Source organism: Acartia tonsa, chromosome 13, assembly GCF_053477335.1.
Source record: "Acartia tonsa isolate MP-2025a chromosome 13, ASM5347733v1, whole genome shotgun sequence".
NCBI classification, from domain to species: Eukaryota; Metazoa; Arthropoda; class Copepoda; order Calanoida; family Acartiidae; genus Acartia; species Acartia tonsa.
Window position 1 is genome coordinate 20907307 of NC_137272.1, and position 12506 is coordinate 20919812.

Genomic DNA, 12506 nt, shown 5'->3' on the forward strand with positions numbered 1-12506 from the left:
GAATCTATAACTATTTAACTTAAATTTGTCTGCAAGTAGCGCAGCTAAATTATTGAACACGAACGTAAAATTAAACTAGAAATCAAAATTTGAACCGGTATTTTTTAATGGATGAAAAAAATAACTTTACAGATTTTTATTCCTTTGGCAATCTTTAAAGAGTTTTTAATTGACTGGTGGAAAGTTTGTGGGGAAGATTACTTTTTCTTCAATTTCCATATCCTTTTCCTCCTGATTGTGTGCTAAATACTTAATTAGAAGGTTGGAATATCTTGTAAAAAATCTATTTTCTTTTGCATAAAATATAAGAATAAAGGAATAGGCTAATAAAAGATAAATAAAAATCTATTAAAATAGCTTAAAACCGACCTTTGGGCAATATAAAATTAGGCTGTACAGACAGCCAAACCTTGGTAGCACAACTTTACTATAATTAAAGCAAAGTCAATCATAGAAAATCCATTTATTTATCATTTGTTGCCTGAAAATGAAACTTAAGCGAGAATGTGTAATATTTTTTAAAGCCCTGAAACATGCATTCAAGGTATAATCTTCTCTTTAGCGTGAAATGTATCGTTTCCTCAGTTTAAAACTCAGTACTATACCCAAACATTATCCAAAAACAGACGAAAAAATTGTAAAAAAGTTGAAAGGTTTTTTTGGCCTATAAACAGGTGCAACTTTTTACTATCTTATATTTAGAATAAAAAACGGACAGGCAAAGAAGATGACAGTACCCATTTTGTTATGAGTGGAAAATAATTTACATATAAGCCAAAACATGTGTGTCTATTTTAATCTTGATACAGTAAAATGTAGTAGAATTTTAGTTAGTTAAAAATATAATCAAAAGGTTTGAAATAATGGTTAATACTTTTATTCAAACTATCGGCTTCGCCCCCAGCCACTAGTGAAAAGTTGTATCTTTATTTTTGTATTTAACACCTCTATGTCTGGACGTTTAAGATATCATAAGTAGCACACATGAAAAAAAGCAAGAAGAAAATAATTTTGTAACATAAATGAAAACATAGTGAGAAAGGGGACATTTAATTATACTGGTACCCAAAGTTTTTAAAACGCGCGCTCATGTTTGCTTGATTGGTTGAGTCAAAATTTTTAACCAAATACTTCAATATTTTAATAACAAAGGATGATTTTGCTTATCATCAATGGAGATGTACAACATTTTAACGTCTTATCCCTTAAAATCCCTGCTCAGAAGTAATTGTAATTAAATTTGTTAATTCTAGAAATAATTTTGACATTCTATATTATATAATTTCCACATTAAAACTTAAAATTCTAACTATAGTTTTGGGAGCACATTTATTCTAAAGTTAGAATATGTTTGTCCTCCGCTGTACCAACACTACGTCAAAGTATAATACGCGAAATCGTCATTTTAGGTAACTTTTTGGTATTATCCTCTTAAGATTTTTTTTTAATTTTAAAAGATTTTATTGGTGGAACTCAAAATCTAAAAAAAGAGATAAATTTAACAATGTTATTGTCAATTTAAGCAATTTTTTTCTCACCTATAAAAATATTGACATTTGATTGCTGCGCTAAATTCAGACATAATTTTCCTTGTTTTTTTATATTTACAATAAATTCTTTTGCTCTACTTTTAAATAATTTATAAACTAAACTGCAAAAAAGTAATTTTATTTTGTTATAATTTAAAACAAAAATAACCCTTATCAAATATTGCACATTTTTTGTTATTGATACCTATAACAGCAAAATAAGAAGGAAAACCTCCAAAAAAGAAGCTATTATTAATATCTTTAAGTAATTTTTTGAAGATTTTTTTAGCAAATGTAAAAATTAAGTCATTAAATTTTTAAATCTTCAAAAAACTGAAAATTCTCAAGGAAGAACATTGAACAATTCATATAAGAATAACTTTTTTATTGACGAAAAAGTAAAACTTTTTATAGTGTAATGTTTAAATAAATTGCATGAATTGTCGACTAGTATTTTGACATTATATTAACCTGCAAAAAAGTATGTCTTCCCATAAAACAGCTAAAATATATGATAAAATCAATCATTAATTATTCGAAGCAGGTTTGAAACATTATTATGGAGATAGCGATAATCAAATTACCCCTTCTGTAGATTTAAATTAGTGATTGAAACGTTTTAAAAATAAACTTTATGAATCAACCAATCAAAATTCAAAGTTCCCAAAGTTGTTAAGCAAACGAATAAGAAAGCGTTACAATAAAACTTTGAGGACTAGTGTAGCAAACAACTCATTGTCCCCTCTCTTTCTGGTTATTAACACAATTAAAATGCGATAAATTAAATAATCCCGCTCACACTCCCTAAAAATGCTTTATATATCTCAGCTTCATTATATCAACGTTTAAAAAACTGTCTAACAAATTCTACTATACTAGTCTAAAATATCATTGTGTTTAAAATAAATAAAACATATCAAAAACATTTCATCGTAAAATATTTTATATTTTATTCTTTAAATATACAACATTAAATAGTTTAATATCCTTTTTTATCAACGAAAATAAACATATAACATATATGCCATGCTTTTAAAAAATAACATCAAGACAAACCAGTGTTTTTTTTCTCACCCACTTAATCCTGACAGAAATCGAACTCATGTTCGTGTAAGAATACGATTTAAAAAACAGGGGTTTAAGGAATCAATTGTGTCTAATTTCATAATAATAGTTATCAGAGTCCAGTAAGAACTTTATTAAGTCACTAGCGGCTTCGCCCCTAGCCTCTAGGGGCTTTGCCCCAAGAAGTCTAATCAAACCAATTTTTAGATTTAAAAGAAAAAAAAAAATTTTTTGGGGGGGCTAGTCGACCCCACTATTTTAATTTTAGTTTTAAAAAGTTTTAAACCTTCCTGGGACCTATGAAAAGCTACCCTGTAAAGGAGAACCCTATCGGTTCAGCGGTTAGCAAGATCCTTCGCTACAAACAAACAGACAAACAAACAAACGAACAAACAGACAGACATCGTTCTACTTTGTAATATAGATTATTAAAAACACCATAGCTATCTAAAAAAATATTTAACATGAAACGTTATATAATTACCTATTGGTTTTAATAGAATCATTAAATCAAAGCTTTTTAACATTAAAACATATAAGTAGATATGCTAAAAAAAAACATGCTTATGTGAAAATAAAAGAATAGCATTTAGACAAAAAAAAGACAGCATAAAAGTAACACAGCATTAATAAATAAAGAAATAAATTTTTTGAAACACGCATTACAGATACAAATAAGCTTTTTACATTAATTATATGAATTTTTACATTGTGAAATATAAGTGTTAGTAGGATTCTTGTTTGAAATGGCAATTTTTCATTTTTACTTTTACGACAGACGTTCGGACATACACATACAGTACCCTTGCTACTATATTTAACATTTAAACACATATTTGGTATCATCCCTCGAACTCTAAATTGGACCATAAAAACCCCCCCTCAAAATTTTAGCTTTTTATTAATAATGTGATTCTAGCCCCTACAGAAAGCTGTGCCCCTGCTAGCACTAGCCCCTGAAGGCTATACTCACTTAACCTAACCTTAGATAAAAAGAGGCATCAAAATTACATTTTATGGTTCACATTCAGTTTTAGGGAAACTGCCATGTACACATATTACAACATATATCCTTACCCAATATTTCAAATAGTCCATGGTTGCGCGCTAAAAATATTTATATCATTTAGTAACTAGTAAATTTTGGGGGGAATCAAGGATTGTAGATTAGTTTAACTATCAGTAACAACTCCCTCTAAGGGATCTTAAAGGATAAGACAATGAATGATAGATTGATCCCAATTAATTACAAACAAGAGTACCCCTTCTGTAGATTGAATTATTGGTCAAAAAGTTAGGACACTACTTGTCTTAACATAACCAATAAGAATTCAGAAAAAGTACCCAACGTTTTTTATCCTATGAATAAGATAACGTGGTTGTAAAACTTTGGGTACCAGTATAATTTACAGATCTACGTCTGTAATTTAGTGGAGTAAAGAAAGAGTAGGGATACTATTTAACCGTCACTGCCCTTTCCCCTTCTACGGGATTAACACTTAGGATTTATTTAAGTAACAAGATCCCGTAGGGATCAAACATTTAATCCCCCGACTTTACAAATTTACAGGAACGACAATGGAAAATAATTGTTAAAGGTATGAAATTCTATCTTTGGTAGCCTTTCGATATTATGGAAACAAAAGGAATGTAAAATCAGATTATTCAAATTATAGAAAATTATAGAGGCGTAAAGATATAGAGTGAATGAAACCCCTACACCCTACACTCCTATATCCTACTCCCTAAAGCTCAACCCCCCCCTGAACCCCCAATATTTCTAATCAATGAGGTGTCAATATTTTCGGGACCATTTTGTGCACCCCCACCACCTGAAAAAAAACCCTGAGAAGAAAAAGAAAATAGTTTAAGCTACAAAGTCTTTGAATAATAATTTTAGATTTATATGGCTTTTAATCCTATTCCCATAACATAAATTTCACAGCCGTAGCTTCTCTATAGGAAAATTTGCGTCTGTCCAACTAAGAAAAATCATTTACATTTGTAGTAGAGATACCAATGTGTGGTGAAATTATTTGTGTTAAGGACTTTGATGATACATTTAAATGGTCTCTATACTCTAAGGGGAAGAGGGAGGGCATAAAAATAGCCTAAACTATCCCAAGACTTAATATAATAATTTAAAACTATCCCAGGACCTATGTAAAGCTTCCCTATTGGTTCTGTGAGGACAAACAAACAAAAAATATTACACTTTATATAATAGGATATATAAAACAATATAGCAAACCTTATATTGATTTAAACACATATTTGATAAATAGCACTAATATGGCTTTGATATTTTCCATAAAATCCCCCAAACTTGCAAATAGACCCCCCCACCCTCCTCGTATTTTTAATTTTTAAAAATGTTAAAGCTAGCCACTGCACTGCGAGGTTATCCTAACCCTTACTTAACCTAACAGTAATAGGATGTCTGTCTTTCTGTCCTTGAAGGCTGACGAAATAGGTATATAATGTCCTCTTAAATAAAATAGTAATATTCAGTGATTTACTGACAATATTTGCAAAAATTTTGACTGTCACTTTTTCACTTATAGATACCGGGGAGGAGATGTAAGATTTGTTTATCGTCCATTATCCTATTTCTATATCCCCAAAAATTTACCAAAATATCTGCAGTAAAAATCCACAATTCGAGATATGTAATCTGTAAAGAAATAATTGTGTTTTAAATGATTTATTCTATTACAAAAATCACAAATAAAGTTTTCCGCAAATATAAATGACAATTTTGAAAAATTAAAAACTATTTTGGCAAACATTACATTAAGAAAATTTTTAATTTTGTCCAAAAAAATGCAAAAATATAAAGATCCTTTAAAACAACGTATTATTTCTTGACAATTTTTGAATGCTATTGTCAAAAATCAGAATTTAGTGTCCCAGGATGAAAAAAAAACATATTTATACTAAAAAGTTTGAGGCAGAACAGTTTTGCTTAGGTGCTATATCTCTGTCCAAATAGAAATCAAATTACAGCCTACAATATTTCCCAAAAGATTATTTGGTTTCCCAAGAAAAACAAGGATAGGGCAATGAACAATAAATTAATCTTCTCCTAATCATTTTATACAAAATGTTCTTTTGGAAGCTTTTGTATATTGGGGGAAAGAATGAGTTAAGGATTAATCCTTTCTTGTGAAATATTGACACATCTAAATCAATTTCAATTTTAATGTTTTTTTTAAACTGATATCTCCGATCAACAATTTGGACATGTTTGAATTATCCTATCGATTTCAAACTTCGTTAGATGATTCCTGTAGAATTTATAAATCATGAAGTTGTCTAAATAATATTAGTTTCAAAGTAATTACCACATAGGCAAGAGACAAAATGCAAGGCATCTCTATAATCAAGTCTAGAAAAGTGGATATATCGATAGCAAATATTCAACATCATATTTATTTTTAAATTGCCAAATAGGCGATTCTTATACTTTGATATTAGGATAATTTGCGCTTTTGACAGAAACAAAACAAGTCAAATTCAAATATTTTGCAAATTTGCAATTATTGTCGAATCCTGGAACCCCTGTGACATGGACATTATAGATTTTGAATTCATACTGCAGTGTTCAGCTTTACAGGAATAGGTCAATATAAGCAATATTAATTTACCTCCAATGAATGAAATAATAAATAAAAAATGTTTGTAAATTTCCTTATAATAAAGTAACAGGATGTCTGTTTGTCTGTACCGAAGGATCTTGCTAACCGCTGAACCAAAAAGTTTCTCCTTTACAAGGTAGCTTCTCATAGGTCCTTGGAAGGTTTATAACTATTTTGAGTGAGGGTACCACCATCCTCCTAAGAGAAAACGCCCCCCAAAAAAAAATCTTCCCACCCCAAATTTTTTTTTTACTTTTTCTTTTTAAATCTAAGATAAAAAAGTGGCCCTAGAGGCCTCTAGGGGCGTTGAAGCTAGTTATTAATGCAGCAACAATACAATACTAAACATTCTTGATGTCAATGTAATATCAACATGCATACAATATGTCAGCCATATGTTTGGAAACTTTCATGTCAGTTATAGCCACTTTTATTTAAAGCTATATAGTCGTCATAAAACATTGAAATTTCATGTTTTTAAAATGAGCTAATTGCTACATCCTATTTTATAAAGGGCTGTATTTTCAGGGGGGCTTTATAAACGTCTGAGGGTGGTTTTAGATTATTTTTCTGACCTCAACAGCACCCACCTCCTAGGGCCTTGGGTTTAAGCAACTAGTTTTTATATAAAAGCTAAGATAATATATGACATAACGGTCCTTGTTTTTGAATCTATGCCAAAAAAGGTGATTTTTATATGCATATATTTTCCATTTTGTCAATTTAGCTGGGATATAGGGATATGAAATAGCATCATATTGTAGACACCTTTTCCGTGGATATTAAAATGAAAAGTTATTATATTAAAACCGTGCTAAGAAACCTGGTATTAATTTTATGATTTTTCTTATAATATTCGTGCTAAACTGTCTATATATGAGTTTTCAGTATGGCTGAGAACCTATTCTACTTCTGAGAATTTAAAGGGGGGAGGCGGATGTGCCACTTCTTGAAACCAAAAGTAAAACGTGCATGATCTCAGCCCATAAAAAAGTTACAGCTCTAAAATTCAGCACAGTCGTTGCTTTTGCCTCCGCTTCCTCCCTTAGTTTCGAAGCCATACTAGAAAAAAATACTTAAATATTTGCGAGGCTTATCTACAGGGCGTGTCTTAGTAACTTGATACTTGAGGTGTGTTAGAATTGTACCTTCGATCTTAAATCTTGCATGAAGATTCCTGTAACGCTCTTGTACAATATGAAACGTTTCTGTACTCTTTGTATAGCTAAAACCCTGTAGGGCTATCCTATCTCTTCCTTATCCTAACCTAACCTAACCTGAAATAAACAGTTCTTGTTTAAGGGCCCTTTCTACAATTAATGCTGTTTGAATATAAAAATTTGGAGGCAAGATACTAATCTTTCTGTGCCATATCCCTGTGCATATAAATTCCATTTTCCCCCATTACTTCTGTTATTTATGGCGTGGAATCATATTTTTGCTGTTGTGATATCACGTCCACATTTTATTAAAACTGAATATTATTATAACAGCACAAACTATCCCAAATTCATACTGATTATTAAACATCCTCTTTAATTTGTCTTTTTAAGCAGGGATCAAAAAGATCCAAAAATAATCCAATGATCAAAATCAAAATAACCCTTTCTATATATTAAAACTAGCGGATACGCCCTGAGGAGGGGAGAGTCGAATTTAATAACCCAATTTCTTATTTTAGATTTGAAAAGAAAAAGTAAAAAAAAAAAATTTTTTTTTGGGGGGGGGGTTGCCCCCTACCTCATTTTCAATTTTAGTTAAAAAAATTAAACTTTTTTTTTTTTTGGGGGGGGGGGTATTTTTCATTTTTTTTGTGGGGGGAGGTGTCCCACCCCCCAAGAAAATAGTTATAAACCTTCCCGGGACCTATGAGAAGCTACCATGTTAAGGAGAAACCGTTACTTTGGTATAAGGATTATTGGTCAAAAATTGTTGGCATTGCTGGTTCGAACCAACCAAGCAAGCTTTCATAATAGTACCCAAATTTTGAGTTAGCGATGTGATTAAACTTTGGGTACAATAAAGATTTTACAGTCTTATGTAAGTACCCTCCTCCAAATTGCGAAATCGAAGCTTAATTAGGGTCATTTTGTACGTCTGTACGTCCATCAGTACGTTGGTAATATAATCTTTTTTAAAATCTTCAATGTCCTATCGATTTAAAACTTTGCATGACGATTTAGGAAGCATAAAAATAACCAAAAATTCCGCAGGTCCTTATACAAAAGGTTTACTTGTGAAATGATTTTAAAAATTTAAAATTACAGTCAAATACACTGAAGTATTGAAAAATTGCATCTCTATAGGTTATTTTAAATCAAAAAGGAATATTATTGTAATATTTGTATTAAAAACGCACCTACTCTATAACTGGTACAGTTACATTTTTTATTTTTACAAACGTTTATTTGCAATTATAATGTTCAAATATTGAGTTTTTTTTTTAACTTTAAGAAAGAACATTTAGTGGTTATTTGTACTTATTAAAATTGCTTAAATTCTTGGTCTACTGGGTGTTTTTAATTCATTTTTGTATCATAAAAGTTAATAATGCTGCTTTGTCGAAAATGTGGAATGCCTTGGCATATATACATATAATATCAATTATCTTCTTTATTAACACCTTAAAGACCTGAAACAAACGTCGTGCAATAGAAAAACAAAAAAAACTTACGTATTTTCACTTTGCGGGCGTTGAGGATGCCGCATTTTTCATCTAGAGTTGACACCCGCGTTTTTAGCTTAACGGTTCTTTCCGTTATAGCCCCACAATCCGTTTCTAGCTGGTGGAATAACGTGTCGGCATGCCGTAATAACGATGATAGTTGTCGCAAAGCCTTTTGAAAATTAATTGTTCATATTTCTTGATCAATATGTTTGCTAATCCTTCTGTCTGTCTGTCTCTGTCTATCTGACAATCTGTGAGAAATGTCTATATAACTATTAGTCCGTCTGTCTGTATTTGTGCATGTCTCTAACGTTTGATTTCCATAAATATAACTTTTACTGCCAACCTGAAAGCTATGTGTTGACATAATGAGTATGTTAATCAAGCACACCCCCCCCCCTTACCTTAAAATTTTCAAAACCAAAACCCCTATACACGACTATAGTCGACATGCAATATGAATTGACAAACCAATACAAGTGGCAATAGCTGACATATTATTGACATGACAATGTGCCAATGCCATATTGTCAATAATCTTTATGTTAATCAAATATAGCAAAAAATAGTTTTTAAATTAGTTAGCTTTTATATTGAAATGATTATAATTTGTCATTCATGGCCATCTTTATATAAAAGTACTATTATATCCTGTTTGTCTGTACCGAAAGTTCTCGCTAACCACTGAACCAATAGGCCTAAAAAGCTAATCTGTTTATAGAGTTCCCTATTAAGTTTATCTCAGAGATAAGCGCGCTTTGAAACTCTCCCCTCCCCGCAAAAAAAAGTATTTTATTTTGCACCTCCCCCTAAAAGGTAAAAAGTCGACATAGCCCATTACAATTCTAGTCATCACAGTGCCTCCAGTATTGACAGGGAGAAAAGACTATGCCATTCAGGGAATATTCACAATTAATCTTTTCCTGACACAGCGTTGAATTTGTCACCCTTTCCAGCGGGTTGTCTGTTTCAAATGGAGCCGGCTTATTAGCCAAATCTATTGGCTCTATTTGTCTCACTACAAACGGCATTTTTTTGCCTTTTTTCACTATTCTTTTTTTTATACTTTAAACAAATATTTTTCACATTTTTCGGGGATCTTTTAGACTATATTTGTCGTTGTCACATATCTAAAATTTTCTACATATCTATATTTTCACATTTTTCTTCTAATTTATCACATTTTTATATTTTTTTTTCAAAAAGAAATTTCACTATTTCATCTTGGACAAAATCTCAAATCAAACTGGCCCGTAAATACAAAAATAAAATGAACGAACGGTGACTAGGTCTCCAAATATATTTAGATTTCAAATTACATTAAAAATGGCCTAAAACTTGCTGTTATATTATTGAAATATTTTTCCTTGGAATAAATTGTTACTTACACATCTGCCCCTTCCGTTCCTCTTCCCGTCTGAAAAGGGGAAGTGGGTAGGTAGGAATCTACCCTTTCCCTCTCCCCATTCCCTTTTGTGTTTTCTTTATCTGTGATCCCCTTTTTCCTATCTATCTATCATTCAACCCCCCAGTCCCCCTTCCCCCTTTCCTATTAACACCTCTCTTTTAAGCCTTTCAAATGATATATTATATGCCCACTCCCCTCCTCCCTACTTCAGAAGAGCGCTTAGCTTTCATGGGACAGATAGAGAAGTGTGTGTGTGTGTGTGTGTACGCACGGAGCACTGTGCGCCTTTTCGGACGTTTTTACAATTACTTTAAAAAAAGCGCGGCTACATAAGATGTCTTTTAAATAATGCATGCACTCAAAAAACAAACAGACAGTTTATTAAGGTTTAGCTTCGCTATATTTACATCCATAAGAAGTTAACAATTACAGCTGACAATATCCTAGAAAAAATTTAAGTTATAATTTGCTAAAATAAAGAATTATGTCATTTTGAGCGATTTATTTACTCACCCCTTTTCCTTTACTATCCCCCTCTATCTTTTTCCCCTATATATTTCTCTATTTTATTCTTTTATTTATCCCTATCCCCTCTTACCCTTTAAGCCACAAATATCTTTTAAAGAATCAATCTACAACCCTTTCATCCCTCCAATATTTACAAAAATAATTAAGAAAAAATAGATTTTTTTCTATCCCAGATCATTGACCCATCCTTTGATCCCTGGTGAATTGTAATCTCTTTACATAGCACGGATACAAATCAGGGATGAAAGGGATAAGACAATAGTCAATAAATTATGTACGGTTCTAGGTACTTTTCCACAAATCGATTCCCCATGATCGAATTCCCTCTATTAAATTCCCAAACTTCATTTTGCCAAAGTGACGGATTCCCCTAATTTAAATTCCCTTTAAAATTTATACCCCCAAATTATGATATCCATAATGCACTCATCCTAATTACACTTTGGCGACATATCATATATCCTAAAGTTTACATTTCCACGTGTCCTTGATATCCTTCTTAAATAATTATTAATTGTCTCTAAATTAAGAAGGGGGAAGGGGGGGGGGGGGTGGGCTAAACCAATAAAACTGCTCAAATTCTACGTTTATTTGCCTATTCCGAAAGGGGTTGTATTGTATTACATACATAAGAAGGATGACAACATCCATAAAAGCGAAGCACTGAAATGGTAGGACAAACGGACATTAACACTTGTTTAGTTTCTGAACTGAATAATCAGAATATAAAATTATAAGAGTCGAAGCAAAATTATAAGTAAATTTGTTGAAAAACTGCCTGATACAGAATAATGTTTATGGACATACTTACATCTTTAGGACTTGCTTATAGAGTTGCATCGCTTAAAATATTGTTCTTTATTGTCCCAGGAATCAATATACCAAAAATCAGATCAAACGGATAATTAGATCACATAAAAATTTGTTGTTAAAAAAAGTAGAGAAATCAACATGTTTAAAATGGACGTACGGACATTCTGGTAATGATTATAGAGTTGCTACGCTTTCTAAATCGTGCCTAACTACTACAGGAATCACAATTCAAAGTTTGAAATCGATAGGACAATTCTAACATGCCTAAATTAACGAATAAAAGCTAACTATCTCGGACGGACGGACGGACCGACCCTAATTATAGAAAAGCTTCGCTTTTAAAAAGGGTAAAATTAGGCACTGTCCATTTTCACTTTTAATTTTATATTAAAATTTATTCTAACAAGGATGACAACATCCATGCATAAAAGCGAAGCTCTGAAACGGTAGGACAGACAAACATCCATGCATAAAAGCGAAGCTCTGAAACGGTAGGACAGACGAACATTAACTCTTGTAACTTTTGTCAGAACTGAATATGCAAAGTATTATAGTAAATTTGTTGCAAAACTTCTTAAATAAAAAATACTGTTTAAGGACATACATACTTACATTTTAATCTGATTATTTTATCACATAAAAATTTGTTGTTAAAAAAGTTTAAAATCAACATTAAGCTATAAACATTTTTAAGAATTTTAATGAATATAATAGATTTGAAATCTGCATAAAATTTTAAGAATTTTTTTATAAAATTCGTTTTTTATATAATTTATTATTTAAAAGCGCAAATTCAATTTAAGTTAATAAATTTTGACCAATAGGATAGCTGGATTGGAAACTACCTGCGCTCTAAT

At 31.2% G+C, this 12506-nt stretch overlaps 1 protein-coding gene across 1 annotated transcript in view; it reads right to left on the minus strand.

Annotated features, from left to right (window-relative positions):
- LOC145335200 (uncharacterized) overlaps positions 1–10128 on the minus strand; it is a 133950-nt gene extending 123822 nt beyond the window's left edge. Inside the window, exons 1-2 of the mRNA XM_080180933.1 lie at positions 9823–10128; positions 8907–9068 (exon numbers count right to left, since the gene is read on the minus strand). Of these exons, the coding sequence (XP_080037059.1) occupies positions 8907–9068; positions 9823–9931 (271 nt within the window). The 5' untranslated portion in view covers positions 9932–10128. The remainder of the gene's footprint in view (positions 1–8906; positions 9069–9822) is intronic.
- Between the last annotated feature and the right edge of the window lie 2378 nt (positions 10129–12506).